We start from the raw sequence: 24564 nt of genomic DNA, 5'->3' as shown, positions 1-24564 counted from the left end.
GAGAGGTGGGGCAGGGTGTGGAGAGAGAGGATGAATCTGCTTTCGGTATTGAGGGGCTTCCATAGGTTACCTAAGATAAATGTCTCCTGATCCGAAGGAAGTCAAATTAAGGGAAACTTCATAAAGGAAATTCCTCTAGAAAGTGAAAAGGACCAGCAAGGGGTCAGGAGCAGCATATGGGATCCCCAAGCAGGGCCTCTGACCACCGAGAAGGCAGGCGAGCTTGCCCTGGAACCCCACAAGGAAGCCGGTTTCATCCCAGGTAGAAAGGAGTCAGTTGGATAACCGTGTATGTGGCCAGGGGTCTATGAGAGCCCAGACCCCCGTGCACAGCTGACCAAGGACGACCCTTGGGCCCAGGGTGGGAGGTCGCGTGGTGGGTCCAGAGGCAGCTGGGGCTCACCCTTCAGAGCCTGGCCCCTGACCCTACACTGCTGCCTCTCTGAGCGGTTTTCTGATTTCTCTGATGCGGCGACAGTTTAGCAGAGGCTGGAATACAGTAAAGGAACGAGGATGTGGCTCTCTCACGGGAGAGGGAAGTGGACAGAGGGTGCGTCGAGCGCAAAGGCCGGGACCAGCAGGGAGGCCAGGTGGCTGGACACCCGGCGCAGGACATCTCGAGGGAGACGGCCTCTGGGTCTGCAGCAAAGCCACAAGCTCATAGTGAAACCCCAGAGGGAACTGTTACTGTGATGTGTGCACAGAGGTAGTTGTAACTGCAGAAGATCGGGGAGTTCAGTGTTTACGTTTCACTGATTTCATTGAGTAGGCGTGGCAGACAGGCAGGCCTCTGCCCCCCATATAGCCCCTCCCTTGAGTGGGGGCTGACCCGTGACGTCCGTCTAGCTGGCGGAGTGCTGCAAAGAGAACGGGGTTTTGCAGGTGTGATTAAGGTGCCCAATCAGCTGATTCCGAGTTAATCGAAATGAAGATTATCGTGGTCGAGCTTGGCTTAATCAGGGAAGAGCCCTTTGAAGAGAGGCTTGGCTCTTTGAGGTTAGGAAATCTCTCTCCTGCTGGCCTTGCAGAAGCAAACAGCCAGGCTGTGAACAGCCTCCGGATCCCAGGGCAGCCAACAGCCAACAGCCAACAGGAAGCCGGGACCCTCAGTCATCAGCTGCGAGGAAATGAATCCTGTGAACGCCTTGCATGGGCCTGGCGGCGGATTCTCCTCACTGACACCTCCAGGTAGGAATGCAGCCCGGTCGACCCCTTGATAGCAGCCTTGTGAGACCCTGAGCAGAAGGCCAGCTAAGCTGAGCCCAGACTCCTGACCCACGGAAACTGTGAGATAAGTAATGGGCATTGTTTTCAGCCGCTAAACCTGTGGTCCTCTCTTGTGGAGCACAGAAAACTAATACGGTGGGTGGCTGCTAATGTATACGTATGCTGTCCACCCCCCGCCCCGCCCTAGCATAAAGTGATGCTGTGTACTTGCTCCTGTCTCTGTAAGTAGAAACTGGTAAATGCGTGGACCAAGGGACGAAGCTAGTGGCTCCCCAAAAGCAGGAAGTGTCCACCCTGGTGGTCACTCATGAGAACCAGGAGGGGTCTGTCCCAGCACTCACACACAGAAGCCAGGTAACGGGCAGGCTCAGCAGGGCGTCCCCAGATCCTGCACTCCCCAGGTGTCCTAAAGAGAAAACTTAACCACGAAGATTCAACCCTTCACTCCTGGGCGATGGAATTTCTAGATGGCCTTGCTAATGCTAATGCAATACTAATAAGACACACATAACTCTTTAATAATGCTAACACATAAGTCACTAATAAATAATGACAGGACCGGGTTAGTCGATCAGAAAAACCCAAAGATGGATTACGTAATACTGTATTACCAAGCAAGACTTTACAGATGCATCGTTTTCGGGGAGACACAAGGTGGCAAAGAATTAAAACTGATGCGAAGGGTTTGAGCTTTCAAATCTGATCGATGTAGCAAATGGCATTTACTTATAAACAGCAACTTTCATCCGATGGCCTTGGGAAGAGCTGTCTAGATCCAGCCCTATCCAGGAATTACTCCATCTATAACCAAAAGGCCTTAACTCGGCTGATTAGAGATGGTATATTCTTCTTCTGTGGGGCCATCAATCCTGGAAGAATATCAAAGTAAAGATAGCTGTAACCCGAAAAAGGTATTTGAAAAAACAATAAAGGAACTAACGAAGATGTTCGTTAAATCCATGATGTTGATATTTGGAGTAAGAAATTGGTTTTGTAGTCATCACATTAATATAAGCTTTATTTGCTGTCTGAGGTGTTTGCAATATTCGAAAGAATCAGCCGTGCCATATTTATAACTGCAGGTTACATTGTTTAAGAGAATTACTTTAATGTATTTGTAATTGTTGTTTAGCTGCGCAAAACAAAGAAAGATGTGTAAAATTTGGTTCATTGGACGTGAGAGTTAACATTGAGCGTTAAACCAAGTGCAGGGAGTGCGGATGCCCCTGGGACAATCGGGAACCCCATCAGCAAGCGAAAGGGGTCTGGGTGTGGGATCCCAACTGGGGGAGCCGGCCTTCCAACAAGCAGGGACATATATTGATCAGACAGAGGACAGAGACCATGGGTATCTCAGAGGAGGAGCAAAGATCTCCAAGTGGAAGAAACAAATTACACAACAAGACAGAACATGTCCCCACATGGGGAAAAGGCAACCCTGGTCTGTTACACATGCATGTGACTGACGGGAAAGATGACAAGATCCACTGCACGCCATTCACCGAGATCGCTGGGGCGGGGGCAGCGGGGGGCGGTCCCGTCTCACCGGATGTCAGTGCTTGATGTGCCACTGCCCTGTGCAGGGGCCCCAGGCAGCAGCCAGCGCTCAGAGGCAGTAGCCACACTTGGCTGATGGTCGCTCACTTGGTGCCACGTGCCGCGTCCTGGACCTCTCACAGAGATCGGGTGAGTACGTGCGATTAATACCTCATTTTACAGCCGAGGAAACCGAGTCACGAGCGGGCTCCCCCTCAGCAGGCTCAGGAGACGGAGGAGCAGACCCCAGACCGCCTGCCCTCCTGGCGCCCGCGTGCTGAGCGTGGGGGCTCTTAGGCATGGTGTGAGGGGCGCCTGGAGAGACGGGGGGCCTGCAGGGGACAGAGGCCAGGCCCCCCGCCCGGAGATGGAAAAGCAGGCTGTGTCGCCTTTAAAAGAAAGACCACACGATGACACCTCCGACAGGCTACAGGTAGGAAGACAGGAAGGAGACCCGTTTTCACTAAAGGCCACTCCTCCTGAATGAAAGAGGGGTAAGGGTTACGTAGTGGGTAGCGCCAAAGGCCAAAACTTACGCTACAGCACCCAGCTCTGCTTGCTGTAAGGATGAGACGTGCAGGTAACAGCTCAGTTTGCCAGCGGGTTCCTTGCGCAAGGCGGTTCGTGGTAAGCATCTGGGAACCCTCCCACACAGCACACCTGTTACCGCTTTCCGCGTGCAGCAGCTGAAAGTACGGACAGCCCAGGGAGCACAGGACGTGCCCCGGGCAGAGTGCACGCCCCGGGGGTCCTCCCGCCGGCTCCCTGCACAGACCCCGGGTACCTCCTCCTCCTGGCGGGGGTGCACGACACCACTCCCCTCTCCTTGGGTCTTTGTCAAAACTGCAGAAGGAACTTGTCCTCAGACAGTAAAGGGAGGAACCCGCAAAAGCAGAGGAATGAACAGTGGCCCCATTGGAGGGGGGCCCGGCTCCTGGAATTCCAGGGGTTATTCGTGTCAGCATGCCCCACCCCTCCAGCCCCTGCCGACGCTTTCTAGGGACACAGGGAAAAGCCTGACGCTGGTTGTCTTTGGTGCGGGTCACATTTTGTCATCACCTGAGTGGCTCTCCCGCCCCTACAGACCATAAGTTATGGTTTTCATCAAGGATTCCCCTGGGCAGTGCTCTGAAACGGGCTTCTCGCCGAGCCCTGCCAGCTCCCAGAGGTGAAATCTGGTTGGTGGCACCTCGAGCCTCTTCCCAGCGGTGGGACTCCAGGCTCAGAACCTGAGAATCTTGGATTGTGAGCCAACATTCTGTCCCCGCAGAGGCCTGGCCCTGCCCAGCTCCTCCGGGCCTTCCTGTCCCGCGATGGCCCCGCCCCCGTGGCCTTCTCCATCACTCATTCATGTCGGCCCCTGCCCGTCGTCTGCTGGAGCGTGAGGGGACTCTGCCTGGCCCCCGCCCTCAGGCTTCTGCCCACCGCCCAGGGGCGTCTCACTGAAGCCAGCCATGTCCACCGTGCAGGCAGCAGGTAGGAGCCACCGAACGGGGCTGGAGAGGGGGCCCAGGGTGCGCCTGGCCGGGGGAGGGTATGGAGTAGGTGGGGTGGCGGAGAGGGGCCCTCAGGGCAGAGGCGGCCTCTCCTTCCTGAGGACCCCTGCCCTCCGCAGCGTTCCGGGCCGCTTGTTTTACAAAGCCAGGGCCCCATGACGACGTGGTTTCTTCTGCTGCCCTCTGCGGCCTACAGGAAAACTGAGTTGTGTGGCAGAATAGAATAATGACCGAGAGAGCAGGAGACCAGGACCCTCCCAGGCCCCGCAGGGCCCCTTAAAAATCACTCGTGGGCGGGGAGGCGGATGGGTGACCCACAGAGGTCCCGCCCTGACCTAAGGCAGTGCCCTCTCCCCTCGGCTTGGGGGTGGCCATTTGCTTGCCCCGAACCAAAGAAGATGCCTGGTTGTCACCACTTTCGGTGCTCTGGTAAATGGTGACGAGTCCCTTTGGCGGCAGATTCCAGAGGGAACTACTTTCTGTAAATCTGAGTAACTTTCACTGACGCCTGGCAGAGGGCAGACGGTTTGCGCGGCCCGTCATTTCCCCGGATGATACTCCGTAATCACAGAAAACACCGAGTGAGTCCCAAAGAGCAGTTGTCAGCTTAACGAGTGTCTCCTCTGCTACCTGGGCACTCTTGATGGTCCAGACCTGTTTCAGGCCTGAAGCGGGGGCGGGGGTGGGTGGGGGACACACCTCACAGTCTCTGGGCTGGAGCTCAGTCTGGAGGCAGAAGGGCCTAGGTTTGAACCCTCACCTGGGCAAGTGACCCTGAGTTCCATTAGACATTCATTGAGCACCTACTACGTTCCAGGCACTGGGGATGCAGAGATAAGATACAAGGGGTTCAGTGGACCCAGCTCAGTGGGGAGGTGGCCTCTTTCCTCCAAGTTGGGGGTGATACCTGAGCATCATGGCCTTGATACGAAGTATGAGTCCCCACAGCGTCCAACGCATAGCAGGAGCGGGATACACCTTGGTTTCTCTCTCGAAGTTCCATTGAGAATTGGCGATTCTGTCATTCTGGAAGGTGATGGGGTAAAACTGCCCCCCACAGAAGAGACACTGTATTTCTGAAAGGATGGTGGATATCTTTGTGTAAGAAAGCCCAGCTCCCAGAGGTGAAGTGACTTGTCCAAGTCACACAGGGAGTTTGTAGAACTGTCAGCATGGGGACCACATGCCTCCTCCGCATCCAAATGCAGCTGAAGTTTTCTTGGACTCCCCCTGCCCTCGGTCAAGAAGTCCTGGAGAAGCACCCTGTTCGGTTAGTCTGAGTGTGGCACATGTGAAAAGCATTCAGTTCATCTTGTGCGTGGTTGCCATAAATGTGTGGACTTTTGTGTTTTAGCTCATCGTTAGTCCAGATACACCGCTGACATCTATTGATACTGCAGTGCTTTTCAGAGGTTTTGAGTACAGCTGCTTGGTAACTTATTTAGCTAGAAACTTTCTATTCAGAACCTACTCTCTGTTCTTGCGAGAATTGCTAGAAAGTGTTGACTTGAAGAGATGCTTCTGTGTTTCATTGCACAAGTAAGTGTGTTCTACTGGGCAGGATTATGCAGTGAGGACCACCTCTTAGAGACTGAAGGGCGTAGTATGGATTTAAATATAGTCATACATCCAGGCAGACCTCGGAGGTATTTTGGGTTTGGTTCCAGACCACCTCAATAAAGCGGGTCACACAATTTTTTTCTTTTCCCAGTGCGTAGAAAAGTTACAGCACACTGTAGTCTGTTAAGTGTGCAATAGCATTAGGTCTAAAAAAAAAATGTGCATACCTTAATTAAAAAATAATTTATTGATTAAAAAACACTAATCCTCATCTTAGGCTAACTTCGGTAAGTCGTATTAGTAACATTAAAGATCGCCGATCATAGATCAGCATCACAAAGATAATGATAATGAAAAAGCTTGAAATATTGGGACAGTTACCAAAATGTGCCACAGAGACATGAAGCGAGCAAATGCTGTTGGAAAAGTGGCGCCGACGGACTTACCGCGGGCCTTCAACTTGTAAAAGATGCAGGTCTGCGAAGTGCAGTAAAGCAAAGTGCACTAAAACGAGGTCTGCCCGTGTATTGTACTTGTGATAAGACTGACCTCGTGATTTGCATGAAATTGTTGTTTGTGTTGTGTAAAAACACCTGTGCTTAATTTCTAAAATATTTAGAAAGATTTTCCTGGTAGAACTGTAAGGCTTGCCATCAAATGGAAAACTCGGTGTTCATCTAAGATAAACATTTAGCAAATATTTGGCAAGGGCTTTCTCCAAGCCAGGCACTTGTAATCAGCTACAGCCTTGAATTTGGAAATGATATTTGCTTCCTTTCTTTAAATTTTACTTTATTTTTGCCACAATCCCAACCATGTGAGGTGCTCGCTTCTCAGATGTGCATGTGACGGGTCATCAGCACTTCTCAAAGCCAGCCAGAAAGGGCGCAGTCCCGGTTTTGGTTTCCTTTGGCTACATCTGAGGACAGTCCTTGGTGACAGTCAAGGTCTGGAGGACAGTGGCACCTTCCCTGGCCCCCTGGCCAGGGGCCAGCACGTCCCCTACTCGACAAGTTCCCCTGCTGAGTGCTCCCAGCAAAAACATGTACGGAGAGCAGTTGAAATCATATTCTCACTTCTATGGAACTGGCAATGCTAAAACACTTCTTTTGTTAATGTGTGCATGATACAAAAGTGGATTGGGAGCAGAATCTCAGAGACCTGAAAAATAGAGGAAGGTATGTTTCCAAGCCTTCTTCAAGAAGAGAGTGTTTCTGTTAAAATCAGCACACGGCTGGCTTTCCTCTCATGCGTTTGTCATGGAGGCCACGTGCAGGGATCGTGAGGGTCGCCTGTGCTGGATCAGGGATCCAGAGATCCACCTTCTGTGGCTGCGAGACGGCGGAAAGGTCACGGAACCTCTCTGTGCCTGGGTTTCCTCGTCAAGCGATCGGGGGATGTTGGTGCCTACTTCTCAGGATGGCCCCAAGAGTGAGCTGATATAGGAAGTAGCTTGGAGGTGAGGTTACTCCCGGAGGCTGGCCTTGCTTCCCGTTTCATATAGAAAACAGAAGCAATCAGAAGCGAGCGTCCCCTCCCTCCTCCCGCCCACCTGCCCGAGTGCCCACGTGCTCCACCTTCTCCCGCTTCTGTGGGTGGCTTGTCTGGGACTCTGCCAGGGACCCCACACCCTTTTTCCTCCTCCCCCACTCTTTCTCCCCTACCCCTCTCGCCTGCATCCAATTGTTCGCACCAACTTGCAAACTATGCTGTTACTTCCCCTTTCCCTTAAAACACCAGCAAACTGACAAACACACAAAATCTGGTCCTTGCGGCCTCCTCACGGCTGGCTCTCCGACCTCCTTCCAGACTCTGCCCACCTACTGGACCAGCCTCTCTGAACAGCAAAGTAAAATTGCCCACCACTCACTGCACCGCCTTGCTGCCTCACTCCCTATGCCCTTGACCTGCTCATTCTGCATCCACCCCCCCCCCCCCCCCGACTTTGCAGCACCGGCCCCACCCCATTGGAGTGTCAGCTCCACGAGGCAGGATGTCGCCAGTTTTGTTGCCTCCTGGGGCAGAGCGTCTGCTCCAAAATACTTGTGGGTGAACTGCCACTGAGACGGCGCAGGTCTTTACCCGAAGGCTAGCGCTTCACGGATGCGTACACTTTCCTTTGGTTAGGTGTCGCTTCAGGATGTGCGCGTTCCAAGTCCACCTGGGCTGCCCAGCCTCCCCACCCGTCCCGTCCCCTCCTGTTGGCTCCTCCTGATCCACATCCAGGCCCTGGCACCGCTGTCCCCTGAGCCCGAGACCCGAGCGTCCCGAGTCTCCCATATCCACCCAGGAGGTCGCCAGGTCTTAGTGGGCTCTTCTCCTCCCCGTCCCTGCAGCTGTCCCTTCCTCGTTGATGCCCCTGCTCCTCTCATCCTTCACGCTGCTGCCAAAGTCATTTTTCTAATAGATCTGATGCTCCTACTTCTCTGTATCACTCCCAGCGGTTCAGCCCCCTCCCAGGACTCCGGCCGCACCAGGTGACCTAGAGTCTCAGCAGGTAGTGGGCTGCTGCTCTCGGGGACCGCAGTTCACTCTGCCTGGAATGCTTGTCCCCTGGTCCCTCGGGACCAGTCACTGCTGGCCATACCTTCAGGTGGGGCACTCCCGGGGCACCCAGGGTTCACGGGCACCTCTAACTCTCCCCCCTCAAGGCTCGCTTGCTGCGCTGCTGTAGTGAGGCTTCCTACAGGACCGCTCCTTTTCCGTGGTCAGTTATCTTTGTTCCCCTCAGGCCTTGCTTGGGGGAAGCTTGGAGAGCCGGTCACCCTCGGCTCAAAGAAGGAATGACAGGGAGGGGCCTGCTTTGTTGAGAAGTCCCACATCCTGTCATTCACTGAAACGGATTTCCAAGCTGGGGGGCACTGCTGGGGGCGAAAATCTATTATTGGAAGAGAAGGGAGCCTGAGGCTATGGATTCTTCGGAGTTTGATCTGTAAACACAGACACGTGAGGAAGGGAAAATTAACCATGAAATCGAAGGGACATCTGCCAACTTGAGTCTGATAGGAAAGGCTGAGGGGGAGGCGGGGAAGGATGGGGGCCCCGCAGGAGTGTCCACAGCTGACGAATCTTAGGAGGCCCACCCCGAACCCACTTTTCCTCGCTCCTTGGTGAGGTTTGGCGTTGCGCCTCAGTTTTCCCTAGGGCGTGGGGGAGGGGGGCGGTCTTGATTTTGGCTGCTCTCACCCTACGGTTGGTCACAGCTCACAGCTGCCCCTTGGAGTGCAGGGCCTCCCCACCATAGCCAGGACCTCTGCTGGCCGGAAGTCCTGGGCCACTCGGGGCCAGCCTCCATTCTGGACCTGGCTCTCCCCCCAGTGCCAGCCAGGCCCTTGTTACCCCGCCGCCCCTGCTCCCTTCCCAGTGGATTGCTGGCCTACACTTGAGCTAAAGAATCTGGATGGTCTCTTAAGAAAAGTTAAAAATGAGGCGGGGTCTGAGAGTTGTCCCCGAGCTAGATCATAGTGCGGATCACGTGAGAAAGGCTGGGAAACCCCAAACGCTGCAAAAGGCCCGGGAGGGGTGCAGGGGGAGCTACAGGGTGTCAGGGCCTGAAGCTCACACATCTGTTTGTTTAAAGTTTTATTACAAAGCCATTAAGCTCTAGCGTGTGACCTAGTGCTTCCGTGAGGGCGTGGGGCTGAGCGGCCTTGGCGGGCCAGTCTAGGTCACTCCCCTCCTCTGAGCCGTCTCCGGACTGTGGACCGGGGGTCAGTACTTCCCTGGGTTGCCGTGAAGATCACCGAACCGAGGAGCAACAGTGGAACAGAACCTGCCCCACAGCGGTGCCCGATATGCAGGGTTTGTCCCCAACAGGGGAGTTAATTCGTAATCAGTGGCCACAACCCCTATAAATGACCGAATTTAGTTTGTCAAAAAGAAAACCGAGGAATTGAACACCAGCTGAGCACAAGCAGGCACGATTCGCAGGGTCGCTCAGAATGCGGAGGCCCCGGCCCCTCCGCCCGGGGCGGTGACAACCAGGGGGCGGCCTGGGGGCTCGCCTCGCCAAGCACCTCCTCCGGGCCGCCCCTGCCCCCCAGGCCTCAGCCCTCCTCCCTGGTGGGTGGGCTCGGGCCCCCGAGGCCCAGCGGGCCAGGAGCGCCGGGAGGGACAGGTAGACAGGCCATAAGGTCACGCCCCTAGTGCGGCGTCTCTGGGTCGGCGTGGGGCCGGGGGCCCTCCTCGCGGTGTGAGGTCTGGGGCCGCGGATGTCGGGTGCGGACGCCGGACTGGAGGCCCGCGGGGCGGCTGAGAGCGGGCGCGGCTCCTTTAAGACGCCGCCGGCCCCGCCCCGCCCCCCCGCCGCGGGAGCCGTGCCACGTGACCCGGGTCTTGTGACCGGCGGGGGGAGGCGCGGGGGGAAGCCCGCGGCACCCGCCTCCAGGGGGCCCAGCCCCGCCGCCGCCGCCGCCGCCGCCGCCGCCGCCCGCGAGGAGCGGGTCCCGCCGCCGGGCGTCCGGGCGTCTCCGCGAGTCCGAGTCGGAGCCGAGTCAGAACGCGAGCGGGAGCCGGGCCGGGCGCGGTGGGCGCCGCCCGCCATGGACCACAAGCCCCTGCTGCAGGAGCGGCCGCCAGCCTACAACCTGGAGGCCGGCCAGGGCGACTTCGCGTGCGGCCCGCACGGCTACGGCGCTATCCCCGCCGCCGCCCCGCCGCCGCCCTACCCCTACCTCGTCACAGGTGGGCCCGGGGCCCGGGGGGCGGGGTGGGGGTCGGCCCGGGACCGGGGCTGGCCGAGCGGACGGGGCCCGGGACCCCGGGAGCAAACTTTGGGCGGAGTTCTGTGGCGACCTTTAACCCCGAAACCAACTTTTCTCCGGACGCGGCTGCGGCGGGGGCGCGGCCGAGGGGAGACCCGGTGGCGGGCAGTCTCCGCTCGGCGAACCTGATGTCGGGACCCCGAGTCTGGGTGCCGCCCGAGGGCCCTCAGCTCACCTGCGCGGTCGCGCGCGCCCGGCTCGCCCTTCCCGGGAAGCGTCACCACCTCCCTGTAAATTAACTTTATTAACGAGTTGCTGTCTGCAAGTTAGCACCTGATAAAGCCCATAGTAGGCACTTGGTGGACGCTGTTGTTGTCTTGATTTTGAAAAGGATGCGAGTTTTTGGTGGGGAGAGGGGAAGGTTAGGAGAAGTAGACCTCTGACTCCCTGCGTGTTCCTGCCTGCCCCCTTCTGATGTGCTTTCCTGCCCACAGGGTTACCCACGCACCACCCCAGGGTCTACAACATCCACAGTCGAAATGTCACCCGGTACCCTGCCAATTCCATCGTTGTCGTTGGAGGCTGCCCTGTCTGCAGGTATGTCACGGGCCTGGGAGCCCCAGAAACCTCTAAGAACACACGTACTGAAGCTCACAAAGGCAGGATCGTTCGGAGACAGGGTCAGTCTTGGGAGAGGCTGCTCGCTGGGGTGTGGGAGAGAGTGGGTTCGGTGGTCCTTGGGTCCATGCACCTTTCATGGGGCACAGGGGGCTGGGTTCTCTTTCCTGGGGGAGTTGCGTGCTTTGGGGGCCACTGAGCCCCAAGTGGGTAAGATGAAGAAACGGTAGCAGTCAGACTGGCGGCCTCTTATCCCGGTTCTGGGAGCTGCATGTTTGCTCTGCGGTTGATTCTTGAAGGTGGCAGAAGGTTCCCTTCTCCCGGAAGGGTCAGTTTGAAGTGCGTGGGCAGGAGAGCCTTGACTCAGGTGGCCCGTGTTGGAGGAGCTGGAAGGCCGGGGGGCCAGGGGAGCGGCCGCTGTCAGGGCGGCTTCATGCCATCAGGGCCCTTACCTGCATAAGGGCAGCAACGCCGAGGTTCTCAGATTCTCAACCTTGAGCCTCCAGAATTTCCTGTTCTTTTAGGGCCTAGAGGCAGCTATTAGATGCTTGTTCTGTATGGGTCCTGAGGATTCAAATTCAGATAAGACTTGGTCCTTGCCCTTGGTGGATTCGACTGCATGGACAGTTTAGAAAGTCAGGGCAGACTTGGCAAGGACCGGGTTTTCAGCCTGGTGGGGGAGGGGGGTGGCGGAGGAAGTTGGAGTTCGTGAGATGGAACTGAGAAGCCCTGGTTTACACTTAGGCTTAATTTCAAAAATGTATCAGGGACGCCCAGAGTGGAGTCGAAGGGAAGTTAACAGTTTGAGACAAAAGGGTCAATTGTATGGGGAGACAAGGGCCTGGGAAGAGGGGGGACGTCTGGAAGAGGGGGCAGGAGGCTGGACCCCTGGGACCAACCGTGGGCTTACTAAAGGGGCCGTGGGCAGGGGAGAGCCCTCTGGGTTGTGTGCCGGCCAGGTGGACCTTGATTTGCAAACCCTAAGCAGGTGTCTCTTGGACACATCTGGTGATACTCTGGCCTTTGGAGAATGTGAAGGGGGAGGGGAGACAGCTGGCCGCCTCCGGAGAGGAGCTCTCTGCACCCTGCACCGGGCACCTGTGGGCGGCAGAGTTCTTGGGGTTGGGGGCATGTGGGTGGGCTTGGAGATGGGGGGCACGGCCTGGGAGGCTGGTCCCTTGAGGAGAGAGCCATCGGGAACCCTGTTGGAAGGTTGCACAGAGAGGTGGGCGACGGGAAACCCGCTGTACTTGGCTTTGGTTCCGGGTGCCCAGAGCCTTGCCGTGTGCACGGCCTTTCTGTCCCCAAGGAGCCTAGCTGGGCGGTTCCAAGGGCCTGTTTCCGGGCGGGAGTGGTTCCGAGCGATATCCTGAGTGTAGGGAGGGGTTCAGGCTGGCAGCTGAGGACGCGCCGCACCTGGAGCAGAGCCTTCTGGCTGGGGTTTCAGCGTCTCCCCGCGGGGCCCAGCCTGCCAGACGGGCTGGGCTCAGACCCTGGTCTTGCCAGCTGGGCCCGTTTCCCCATCTGGGAGATGGGGTGTCTGATGGGATGGTCCAAGGCCCTTGCTGGCCCACGGCCCTGAGCGTGGAGGAGGGGAGGCCAGCAGTGGGGTTTACGGGGCACGGCTCCCCCAGGGTTGTGAGCTTCCAGGCTGCGGCGGGACGGGGAGCCTTTCCCCTGACCCCTCCCTTTCCTTGGGGGGGAGCTGTCACAGCGGAGGCCCCGGCTTCTGCCCTCAGCCCCCAGCGTGCCGAATGGGGCTCAGCGTCTCGCGGCTCTTCTGAGGAGGGCCTTGGGCTGCTCTCGGGCTGAGGGTGGGCGCCTGCACCCGGGAACAGGTTTCTTCCCTTTTGTCGGGATCGCCGACCTCCCGGCCTCTGGGTGGTGGGCGCAGCGACGGGGAGCAGGTGCTCTGAGAACGAGTTTGGGGGCCCGGGTGGGGGGCAGACACTCTGACTCCCTCCAAGGCGTGTCTTCCGTGGGCCCTTCAGTCAGCCTGAGGACAGATGCCGGCGGTTGGGGCCTCCCGGCCTTGGGCTCTTCCACAGGCGTGTCCCGGCCCCTGCCTGCAGTGCCCTCTGCTGCCGGAGAGCGGGCAGGGGGCCCGGGGAGGCGGGCCGCAGGAAGCGGGGGAAGGCCGGGTGCTTCCAAGGAAGCTCCGCGCTGGTTTTGGGGAGAGGGTGCCTAGTCCCCGGGGACAGCCCGTGTGGCCCCTGTCCGGCATCATAGGGTTGGGAGACAGGCGGCTTCTCATGTGACCACACTTCCTTCCTTCCCAGCCAGCCTGCCAGGCTCCGTCCCTCCCAGGGAGCTTGGCAGGAGTTTGCCGAAGTCACACGTCTGTGATTCCCTCTGAGTGAGGCCTGGCGTCAGAGGCCTGTGCCACCTGTCACTTTGCCGCCGTCTGAGCTTTCCCTTAAGCAGCCTGACTCCATCTTCCCTTCTTAGCCGCTATGAGAGCATTTCTTTCTACCCCTGCAGACAGTGCGCATGCGCCTCATCCCATCCTGGCCGCCCGCGGCCCCTGTGGACTGAGCACCGCCTTGGCTGGTGGGGCTTCGGCCAGGCCTCGGGCCTTTCTGAAGCTGCCCTCCGCTGGGGCGTGGGCTGTCCCCGGATGAGGCTGCCTCGGGTCTGGGGGCCCAGGGCTGCAGTGGGAGGGCCTGTGCAGAGGGCGCCGGGCAGCGCGGGTCGGAGGCTGCAAGGTCCGTCGAGGCGCGGGGCCTGGCTGCACCCGGCTCCCCGCTGGGCGTCGCTGGGCGTCCGGTCTTGGGGGTGACCAAAGAGGTAGGAGGGGATTCAGGAACGGCTGAGGTCTTGGAAGCCAAGACAGGGGCTCAAGGAACAGCTGTGGAGGTCAGGTGCTGCCCAGAGGCCAGGACTGTGATGAGGCAGGGCTCCGGCCTCGCCCCCGGGAGCGGGCTCTCCCCGGCCCGAGCACTGATGAGCCGGCCCCGGCTCTCGGGCTGCCGCGGGCAGGGCGTGCCGACCGTGGGGGCCTGGGAGCGCTCGGGGCCTCTCCGTCCAGCTGTGCCTCGACTGAGCCTGGGGTCCGGGGAGCCCCGGGCAGGCCTTGCCACTTTGCAGGCCTCCCGCAGCATTTGTTCCGCTTGGGGAGGCTCTGGGCTACCCGGCCGCAGGCTTGCTCAGAAGCGCCCCTGGAGTGGCCGGCGGCTTCCCGCCCCCGTGGGACCCTGGAACAGCTGGGGGCGAGGTCATGACCTGGTCTCTGGGGGGGGCTGGCCAGGTGCTGTGGGGCGTCACGCCCCACCCCTGCCTGTCTGCAGGCTCGTGGCCACCTGCACGAAGCCCTCTGCTTCCCTCTCCTGGCTGGTCTGGGGTTGTTCTGGGGCGCTGTGGTGGCGCTAACTGGGGGTGGGGGTGGGGGCCCTCAGAGGGTAGGGAGGCCCTGGGCTGGGGTCCGGATTGTTCGCAGCCAGGCCACTCGCTGCCTGAACAAGGTTCCGGGCTCCAGCGTCGTGTAAGGGGGACGCAACCGGATGGGGGGGACGCGACCGGACGGGGAGGACGCTGTGAGGAAACGGGGGATGGTAAGGATGGGATGGGACACGTGGGTTGCAGGGTCTCCGCCGCGCTCGTCCTGGGGCCCCACCCAGCTCGGCTCCCTGAGCAGATGGGTGTCAGTGGAATCGAGTGACCCCTCTCCCCGTAAGGTCAGAGTCCGTTAAGGAAGTGTTTTCAGAATCAGTTCCCAGATTTCTCCAGTTTCCGTACTCTCTCCACCCCCACTGCTCAGGAATGGGGGAGGGGCCTTTTAACCACAGCCGAGCCACTTGCTCAGTTTGGATTCTGAGCCCGTGGATGAAGAGGTGAAACTCACTCTGAAACGGTGAGGGCTTTTGAGGGGCTTGGAGAGAAAGAGAGGCCACACCACTTAGGAGAGCCTGGCAGGACGGGCAGGGGGTCCCCTCCCTCCTTCGTGGTCCCAGAGGGACAGGTTTGCTCTGCAGACTGCTATTGCTGCATCAGGACTGGCCTAGAGACCAGATTGTGTTCTCAGTTCAGAAGATTTTGGATTTTTAAAAGCAGTAAATCATGCCAGCACTGCTTTTGAGGTTTGGTCAGTACCCATGGTCAAATATTAACATTTCTGCAGCAGGACACAAATATTAAGACTATAAACGGCCACACATCAGGTCACATGTGGCTGCCAGCTGGGTTTGTTACAAACTTACAAAGAAGTTCTGCGTTCAGAGCTCGTGGCATTTGGAATTGTGGGTAAGAGGTGTGGACTTCAGGTAGCAGGTCCCTTGGGCTGGGGAGCCACGTTGGCGGGTCGGGCCGTGGTTCTCCGTGGAAGGTCTGAGTGTGGAGCAGACCCGCTGGCAGGGCCCGGATTCTGCCCCCCTCCCTGGCTGCTGAAGGGAAACTAGCTGGCTCTGCCGCCTTCTTGGGGTGGGCTGGAGGTGAACGGGGGAGAGGGCATGGGGTCTCGTCCCATCAAACCCGGACTCCTGACTGAGGATGTTGGAAAGGGGAGGCCCAAGCTGCCTGCTCTGCTCTGGCTCGAGTGAGTGATGGATCTGGACAGAAAGCACTGCAGGTTTGTGGAGGGAGGGAGTGTGTTCCTCCTGCCTGGGGTGCCGGGCCTCCCCCGGCTGGTCTGGCTGCTGCTGGGAAGCTGTGCTCACACGGGGCCAGTCCACCGGCCTCGTGGCAGGGAGGGCCCGGATGAGAGTGACCAGCCCTCCTGGGCTTCCTCCAGCTTTAGACAGTGTCGACCAGGGTCTGGGGTCTGGGTGGAGAATTAGGGAAGAGGCAGATGGGGGGGCTGTTGCTGTTTGACCCCTGACCCCAGGGGACAGAAACAAGTCGCAGACAGGCCAGTTCATGTGGACGCGGGCACCAGGCAGCCCAGGGCAAGCGCCCGCCCCTCCACTGTGGGGAGACAGCCGCCACTCGGAGGGCTTCTCCAGCCAGGGGGCGCCGAGGGCAGCAGGGCGGGACCCCGTATGGGGTCCCCTGGAGCCTTTGAGTGGACACACTGGGCTCTGAGCTCTGCCTCTGAACAGCTTTGGCCCTTAGGTGAGATGGTACAGAGCATCTGGTAGTCGCTGTCCTTGGGCCACGTTGGCCCCCACAGGGGACACGAGGCACCCTGGTGACTCCGAAGGTTCTCAGCTGGTGCAGGTGACCCAGCTGTGGGGCCTAGTTCACCTCTGTCCTGTGCTTCTCCTCCCTTGGACATTCTAACCGAACGTACAGACCGGTGTGAGTCTGGGGGTTTCAGGCGTAGGTGGAACCTGGTTCGGTGCCTGGAGGAAGCAGGGCGGTGGGGCCGTGGCTGCCCGAGCGGTCCCAGGCCGCCTGGCCGCCTCCAGTTACTCTCAGGTGGCCTGCTTAGTGCCAGCAGGTGTAGGAGCTGTCGGCAGCGACTGCACCGAGCAGGCGTGTTCCGGGCCGGTCACGGCCTCCTTCGTGTGGAGCCACAGGTGGTGGCTCAGGGCCTTCTGGAAGCCCCCTCTCCCTACTTCGACCGCGTGGCCTCGGGTGCTCTCTCAGCAGGTTCTTTTGCCACCTGGTCTGAGAGGGCCTCGAAGCTGGGGCAGGTGGGGTCTGGACGGGCACGGGGCACAGTGTGGTGACCCGACAGCCTGTGTGGCACTGTCTGTGCCGGAAGCGGCGGCTCTGCTGACAGGCTGGCCAGCTGATGCGCTTTCCCTTGGGGCGGGCCTGGCCTGTGGGCGGCGTCCGTTGAGTCTGGGCTCAGCAGGAGTCTCCGCTGCAGGGCTGCTCCTCAACTAACTCGGGGCATGAGGAGGGTCCCCAAGACACCCCCTCCCTGGCCCTTGGTCTCTCTGCAGCGCTGCCAGGGCTTCCGGGGGCCAGGCCCGCTGGGAGGCGCTGCAGAAGTGGAGTGTCCCCTGCGCCCTCTCCTCCGGGGCAGGGCTTGGAGTCGGCGTCCGGGCTGAGCTGCCCCTCGCCCCTCGCTGGGCCCCCACAGCCCTGTTTGCCCCCCGCCCACGCTTGTTGGGTGGGCTAAACCTTCCTCCTCTCCACACAGGCGGCCAGAGGAGGGTCGTGGGCATAAAGGATCCTTACCGTGTTTGAGGACGATAAGTGGCTTCAGGAAGCCTAAGGACTTTGGTGTGTGCGTGGGGGGATGGGCTGGGGTCTGGAGGGCGGGGCACTGGTTCTGCGATGCAGCTGGGGCATCCGGGAGGGGGCCGGCATCGTTCGAGGCGCTGAGCACACGGCTCCTGCTTCCCCCCTTCGGGGCCTCTGAAAAGGACCCGGGACCCAGGGTGGTGCCCTCGTGGGCACACGGTGGGGGGCGCTGTGCACGTTGAAGGTTATCGTGACTCTGACTTTCCAAAGAGGAAGCTTTTAGATTAAATTTCTCAAGATAAGTGACATTGTGTGAACATGGTGTGAATATGGCTGATTTTAGTCTTTCACTAAAATCTGCTCCCCCCACCCAAACCAATAAAAATCACACAAAATCCATTCTGTCACTATTTTCAGAATTTCCCTGTAGGGAATGGGAAAATAAGTCTAAGACTTTTCAACGTTGGGAAAAAATATCCTAAAGTGATTTGGGTTTCTTGGTCTTGTTCTTCTCGGAGACGTAAGAATTTTTATAGAAACCAGCATTTGCCTCTTGTTCCTTGTTTTGTAAGAGAAAACGTGTGGCAGGTTGTATGGCAGCGGGATGTTCTTGCCTTTATCAGTAGGTGCTGGTGCCTCCCAAGCGGCTCTTCTCTCCTCTTCACGTTTTCTGTACGGTGACCGGTGGCAGCTGGCCGTCCCCTCCACGACCGGCGCCCCAGCTCTGGAGGCGCCTAGGCTTGCGGACGTGGGCGGAGGGCGCCTCGGGGACAGGGGTCCGCCGGGCCGGCAGGCCTTGGGTCTGCGAGGGCCCTAACCCGCGTGCCCCTCTCTCTCCGCAGGGTCGGGGTTCTGGAGGACTCCTTCACCTTCCTGGGCATCTTCCTGGCCATCGTCTTGTTCCCCTTTGGGTTCATCTGCTGCTTTGCCTTGAGGAAGCGAAGATGCCCCAACTGTGGAGCAAACTTTTCTTAACGGGAACAGCGCGCCCGGCTCCCTTTTTCTCATGTAAACGTCGTGTACACTAGCTTCACGGGATGCAGCTTCAGGACTGCTTTGTAAAGGGAGGTGGGTGGACTGGGCGCTGCCAGCAGGAGCCGAGGGCACGGGTCGGGAGTGCGGACGCACAGGGCACTGCTCCCAGGTCAACGACAGCTCAGTAAAGCGCTGCTTTTATTTTTCGCAGTCTTCAGTTTGAGAAAGGTGAGAAATACCGTTTTAAATAAATGAGATCCATACCATTGTTTACCTGGTTTTGCTTATTCAGCGTTCGCACGCTGCCACTTACAGAAATCCAGTTTTGTGACAAAAACTTCAAACATACAGAATAGAGAAGAGCGTTACCTCTCCTAACCCAGCTTCAGCATGTTACCCATCCAGCTCACGCCGGCCTGCTGTTACTTCCTCAGTAGGCATTGACAGCTCAAAAAATGTGCTTGTTTTTAAGTTTGTATTATTATAATGAAACCTAATACCTTGACATTTACAGAGCACGCACCCCAGTGCCCAGGACCTAAGGCAAGGCCTCCCGTGCTGTGTGACGCAGGTAAGTGACGGCTGTCGCCCCTTCTGTGGAGGTGTAGAGGGTCTGGGTGAGCCAGGTGGGCCTGCAAGTGGCATCTGATAATCCCAGGACCTGTGCCATCCCTGTAACCTAGCCTAACACAGCCAGAAGACCCCCAGCAGCGGAGCTCTGGGGGCCGGGGTCACGGTGTGACACCCCCTGCCCCTTCTCCCTTATTAACAAGCTTCTACACCTCACTCCCTCCACACGTTGAAGATAAAGGACTTCTGTGAACCCTACTCTTACTAAACGGTGAGAGGAGCCATGGGCCATGTGACTAATTTGTGTTTTCTTGGCTGGTGGAAGGGTCTGCTCTCAAAGGACAAGTGTGCTGCTTGACAGATGCCCTTAGCCTGCGGGTCCTGGGAGCCCTCCCACAGTCCCAGACCCCCCACCACCAAGGGGTCATAGCCAACCAGCCAGGAGGAAGACGGGACCAAGAACCCAAAGCGTCACATGCTTACACTGGTTTACCTGCATTGGACCTTGACCAATTTCAAGCTTATAGAAAAATAATATTCATGGTAAAGCCAAAAGCTGTGGTCAGCAACAAGGCCCCCCCCCCCCCCGCCCCCATACAATGGATGGTCTGCGTTTCAGTTTTCATCACCACTCTCCACTCCTCCAGATGGGGCGTAGTCCCTGACAGCCAGAGATAAACCCTGCCACTGGGTCCGCCGGCGTGGGGCTCAGCCGAGGTACAGCCTCCCACTCCCCTCCCCTGGCTCCCAAGGTCCTCCTGACTGAAAAGTGGAGAAACTTGCACCCCCAGAGGTTTCAGAGTAAATCAGTGATGGAGGCAGCTTTGGTCAACCAGCTTAGCGAGAGGACCCTGGGGTTTCTACACGCGGAGTCCCCAGATGCATGTTACCCTGTGAGCCAGGCCCGCGTGTGGCATGGCCTGGCATGTTTTCATTGGTATTCCAGTTGGTGACTCAGAATGCCGAATTCATTACCTCTTAGAAATTATTCAAGTGCTAATATCATGGCTGTGATAGGGACAGGTGAATTCTCAGTGCTCTAGCGCTGTGTCTAAATCACGAGAACTTGCGGGATGCTTCATCTTGGGTAGGGCTGTATCTGATTAAGCAAACGTTTAAAAGTTTTTAAGTTAAAAAATTAAATTTTATACAATATTCTCATAATTTATATTGCTTAAGATTATTTGCATGCTGGGATGCAAACCTACACAGTGTTTTTAAACATCGTAATGCTATTTAAGAGCACGTGCTTTATAAAATAAAGCTGTGATCTTATTTGCATTCAGGTGCAGAAAGCCAGTCACAGAAGCATCTACTATCCCTTATTCTGGCTATTAAAAAAAAATCATAGAATATTTTTTAAAATGATACAATAGGATTGGAACCAAATTTACAGTTCTTGAACAGAATAGGAAGAAAATACTTTAAGTGATTGAGTTGTATCTAAACTATGACGGAGTTATCTTAAAGACAGAAATGTGTAAACCCAACTATGTTAAATTAGAAAATGCACTGATTTGCTCAAGTGGAATACATGTAAAATCAGGCACCCTCCAGGGAAGCTTTACAAGAGGACAGCACTTATCACACACGTATACCTATCATTTCCCAAGCGAGAACCAAACGGGGAACCGGAAGAATCTGGGGCCACCTTCTCATTGAATGGCTGGTGCCGAGCGATCGTTTGTCACCGTTGGTCGGAGTTTCACAGTAGCAAAGGGATTTTCTCTGCTGGGGAGGTGGGGGGAGAAAAAAATGGTTGGCAGAAATACTTCAAGACAGGGATTTGGTCCGGAAAAAGCTAATAACTCCTGTTCTTGCTCTGTACAATTATACAGCTTATATAAATCCCAGACATTTTCTGAACATGAAAGTTTTGTTCTGTGACAGTTCTCTCCATGTGCCCATTATAAGCTGCTAATTGTTTCGTTTTGGCTGCAGAGGGGCCTGATGCTGAGAAAGGCCTGGGGGTCCTCTGGGAGCGAGGCCTGGAGGGCCTGCCCAGCATCTGCCCTGATCCAGAAGGGAGTTCCCCTGGCCTCGTGTCGCGTTTGGCACTTAATAATGCAGCCGCTGTCCTAGAAGGCTCTCCCACCACCACCTCCCTGCCCCACACAGGACTGCAGAGAGGTGCGCTGCCCTCTGTCAGAAATGTTTAAAACTCTGGATAGTTCTGTAATGGGCGGCGGGCTTCCCTGGCGGTCCAGTGGTTAGCATGCTTTCAGTGCCGAGGGCCTGGGTTCAATCCCTGGTCGGGGAACTGAGATCCTGCAAGCCCAGTCCTCCTGGGCTGAGCAAGGGGGAGGGCCCTTGTGGAGGAAAGTAACATACCTGAGAAAAGGAGGCTTTGCAAACCCATTTGCATCATTCTGTGGGAAAGAAAAAGAAGTTTATGGAAGGCTCATGAAATGGGGACATTTTTAATAAGACCTGAAGGTAAAGACATCTAAAGCATAAGGGACTGCTTAAAGCTATGCATGTTTCAAAGTGCCCTGGAGTCTCAATTCATTGGTCTCATTTATCTAAATTCACTCAGGAGTAAGGGCAAGAACAGAAGACATTCTGAAACAGTGAGGGACCCTCACAAATGCTGGAACATCTTAGAGGGAAACACAGGGTCTGCTGCTCCCTGCCCGTGGCCTGAATTCAGGTGCAAAACTGTAGTGAATATGGTTGGCTTTTGGGGAGCCCGATCCCGAACGATGCCATGAGAAACAGTAAAAAGAAAGCCTTGTTGGGTTTCGGTGCCAACTGCCAACCAGAGATCTGATCTTGTAGAAGTTCGGTAATTGCGGGAGAGAGAGGACGGAACAGCGCGGGCACTGTGTTTGCCTTCAGGAATTGCCAGAGCCCTGTCGGAGCCCCGGCCTCCGGCTCCCAGTGGCTCGGGGTCTCCCAGTGTGGCCGGGGACCAGGTGATCGTGTGTCCTCTCCTTCATTCCATAAAGAATCTGCTTTAAATCTGCTCTGGCTGTTGTAAGAAATCACTGGCCCAAGCTGGGCGGGCTTATTCAGATGGCTGCCCAGGAGAGGGCAGTGTCATGCCGTCTGACCAGGGCCACCAGGCCAGCTCCCAGGATGCCCCGTGGTCTCAGGGCTTGCAGACCTCTGAGCTCCTCTCACTTCCCGTTGCCAGCCTGGGGCTGAAGGCCACGCTTGGAGTAAAAGCCAGGCCAGGGCTCCCTTGGGACGGCCTCTCCTGAGTGCTGGATGTACAGACTCAAGGCAGAAGGGGGCTGGGGGCACCAGGGCTACTTCAGACCTGCGCCTGCTGTCTCTGGGCCTCTGGGGACCTCACACCTTGACCTTGAACCTGGGGCCAGCAAGGTCCGCCCGAGGGGGAGCCCCAGCACCAGGGGCAGCCAGCCCAGCATCCGGATTCAATGTCTCCCTCTCCGATTGAAGCACATAGCAGCTGCCCTGCTGGTTAGCACATCCTGAAAGGGCCTCTCCCCACAGGGTGCACCGGGCCGGCTCAGCAGGCCTCGGAGTGAGCAGTTTCTGGTGTAACATTCACGTTACAGGATGAATAAGGGCTAACTTGTGATTTATTTTAAAAATAAATTAAAAAAAAATAAAATATTCTAAAAATACAGAATGCCTGTCGTGCAGTCCCACACGTGCTCAGGGTGCTGGCATTAACCTGCTGCCCAGAGCAGGTGCCCCCAGGCTGGAGAGGCTGAGTCCAGGCTGTGACTGGCTCAGGGGGAGGCCGGCTGCGTCCTCCCGGCCTGGAAGGCCCACGTCTTGCCAAGCTGGACTCCCCGGCTGCGGCCTGCACAGGGCATGTAACGGAAACCACCTTCCTGCCTGTCCTTGGGGCAGGACACTGTCCCCCCCCCACCCCCCCGTGTGTCCTCGACTTGAGCACTGCCCCCGCTGCCCTCAAGGCAGAAACCTTGGAGCCCAACTGAACTCCGAAACGAGCTTAGCCATGGTTTCACAGGCTGTGTTATGTGGGTGACATGACATGGTGAGAGAAACAGAAACACTGGAGGAGATACACTGAAGTCCAGCCCTGGCGGTAAAGTGGCAAGAAGTAACAACTTGTGCTATGAGGAAAGAGAGCAAGATGACTCTTACGACGGCAGCCCGGAGCTACCGGGCCCTGGCACGTGCCCCAGCGAGCCCACTTCTGGTTGGTACAAGCAGCGTGTGCGCACATTGCCACTGAGACACCCGCTAGGATGCATGGGGCAGCCCTATCCGAACAGGAGAGATAGCAGGCAAAACGTTTTCTGACATAAATCATAGCAATGTTTTCTTAGTTTCCCAAGGGAACAGAAATAAAAGCAAACATAAATGGGACCTAATCAAACTTACAAGCTTTTGCACAGCAAAGGAAACCATAAACAAAACGAAAAGACAACCTACGGACTGGGAGAAAATCTTGGCAAACTATGTGACCGACAAAGGCTTAGTTTCCAAAATATACGAAGAGCTCATACAACTCAATAACACAAAAACAATCCAATCCAAAAATGGACAGAAGACTTAGACACATTTCTCCAAAGAAGACACACAGATGGGCAGCAGGCACACAAAAAGATGCTCAACATCGCTAATTATTAGAAAAATGCAAATCAAAACTACAGTGAGGTTCCACCCTCACACTGGTTAGAATGGCCATTATTAAAAAGTCCACAAATAATAAATGCTGGAGGGGGTGTGGAGAAAAGGGAACCCTCCTACACTGTTGGTGGGAATGTAAATTGGTGCAGCCACTATGGAGAACAGCATGGAGGTTCCTTAAAAAACTAAAAATAGAATTGCCATATGAATCAGCAATTCCACTCCTGGGCAGATATCTGGACAAAGCTCTAATTCAAAAAGATAAATGCACCCCAATGTTCATAGTGGCACTATTTACAATAACCAAGACACGGAAACAACCTAAAGTGTCTGTCAACAGATGAATGGATAAAGAAGATGGGGTACATTTATACAATGGAATATTACTCAGCCATAAAAAAGAGTGAAATGATGTCATTTGCAGCAACATGGATGGACCTATGGATTATTGTACTAAGTGAAGGAAGTCAAAAAGAGAAAGACAAATACCAATATGATATCACTTATATGTGGAATCTAAAATATGACATAGGGACTTCCCTGGTGGCACAGTGGGTAAGACACCACGCTCCCAATGCAGGGGGTCCGGGTTTGATCCCTGGTTGGGGAACTAGATCCCAAGTGCCACAACTAAACATGCCACAAAGAAGATCCCACATACTGCAACTAAGACCCGGTGCAGCCAAAATAAATATTTTAAAGAAATAGAATATGACACAAATAACTTATTTACGAAACAAACAGATTCACAGACAGAGAAAACAAACATATGGTTACCAAAGGGGAGCACGGGGAGGGACAAATTGGGAGTTTGGGATTAACAGATACACACTACTCTACATAAAATAGGTAAACAAGGTCCTGCTGTATAGCACAGGGAACTACATTCAGTATCATGTACCACACCATAATGAAAAAGAATATTTTTAAAAAGAACGTATACATATGCGTATAACTGAATCACTGGGCTGTGAACCTGAGACTAACGCAACGTCGTAAGTCAGTTATTCTAACGGGAGGGTTGACAATCTCTGTTGAGACACCAGTGGAACCACAGGAGGACACAGTTCTGTCTACGCAGGGCCAGACCAAACAGGCACCCAGCGTCCAGAGGAGGGCAGTCTGGACTGTGAGATGGGACAGTGGGGGGACTCCTGGAGGGCTGGTAATGCTCCAGGTCCTGACTGGGTGTTGGTTATATGGAGTCACTTTGTGAAAAGTGGCTTTTCTTGCACTTT

At 56.3% G+C, this 24564-nt stretch overlaps 2 protein-coding genes across 8 annotated transcripts in view; one reads left to right on the top strand and one right to left on the bottom strand.

Moving 5' to 3' along the window:
- The window catches only part of BRI3 (brain protein I3), a 32132-nt gene that overhangs the window by 3940 nt on the left and 3628 nt on the right, over window positions 1–24564 (top strand). The window contains exons 3-7 of one of the 2 annotated variants that reach the window (XM_067012319.1): window positions 1029–1188; window positions 2811–2913; window positions 4034–4239; window positions 11017–11119; window positions 18699–18755. In XM_067012319.1, the coding sequence (XP_066868420.1) occupies window positions 2860–2913; window positions 4034–4239; window positions 11017–11119; window positions 18699–18755 (420 nt within the window). In that variant the 5' untranslated portion in view covers window positions 1029–1188; window positions 2811–2859. Of the gene's footprint in view, window positions 1–1028; window positions 1189–2810; window positions 2914–4033; window positions 4240–10210; window positions 10503–11016; window positions 11120–18051; window positions 18456–18698; window positions 18756–24564 lie in introns of those variants that run through there. The other variant, XM_059036342.2, reaches the window with a different exon arrangement.
- Window positions 19882–24564, bottom strand: part of BAIAP2L1 (BAR/IMD domain containing adaptor protein 2 like 1) — a 106509-nt gene continuing 101826 nt past the window's right edge. For 2 of the 6 annotated variants that reach the window (XM_067012317.1, XM_059036335.2), the window contains exons 13-14: window positions 21086–21123; window positions 19882–20485 (exon numbers count right to left, since the gene is read on the bottom strand). In XM_067012317.1, coding sequence (XP_066868418.1) covers window positions 20410–20485; window positions 21086–21123 — 114 coding nt within the window. In that variant the 3' untranslated portion in view covers window positions 19882–20409. The remainder of the gene's footprint in view (window positions 20486–21085; window positions 21124–24564) is intronic. The other 4 variants (XM_067012314.1, XM_059036336.2, XM_067012318.1 and 1 more) reach the window with 2 other exon arrangements.

This window comes from Kogia breviceps, chromosome 14 (assembly GCF_026419965.1).
Source record: "Kogia breviceps isolate mKogBre1 chromosome 14, mKogBre1 haplotype 1, whole genome shotgun sequence".
Taxonomy (NCBI): domain Eukaryota; kingdom Metazoa; phylum Chordata; class Mammalia; order Artiodactyla; family Physeteridae; genus Kogia; species Kogia breviceps.
The sequence above is the reverse complement of the archived record's forward strand: the minus strand, read 5'-3'. Positions and strand labels throughout refer to the sequence as shown.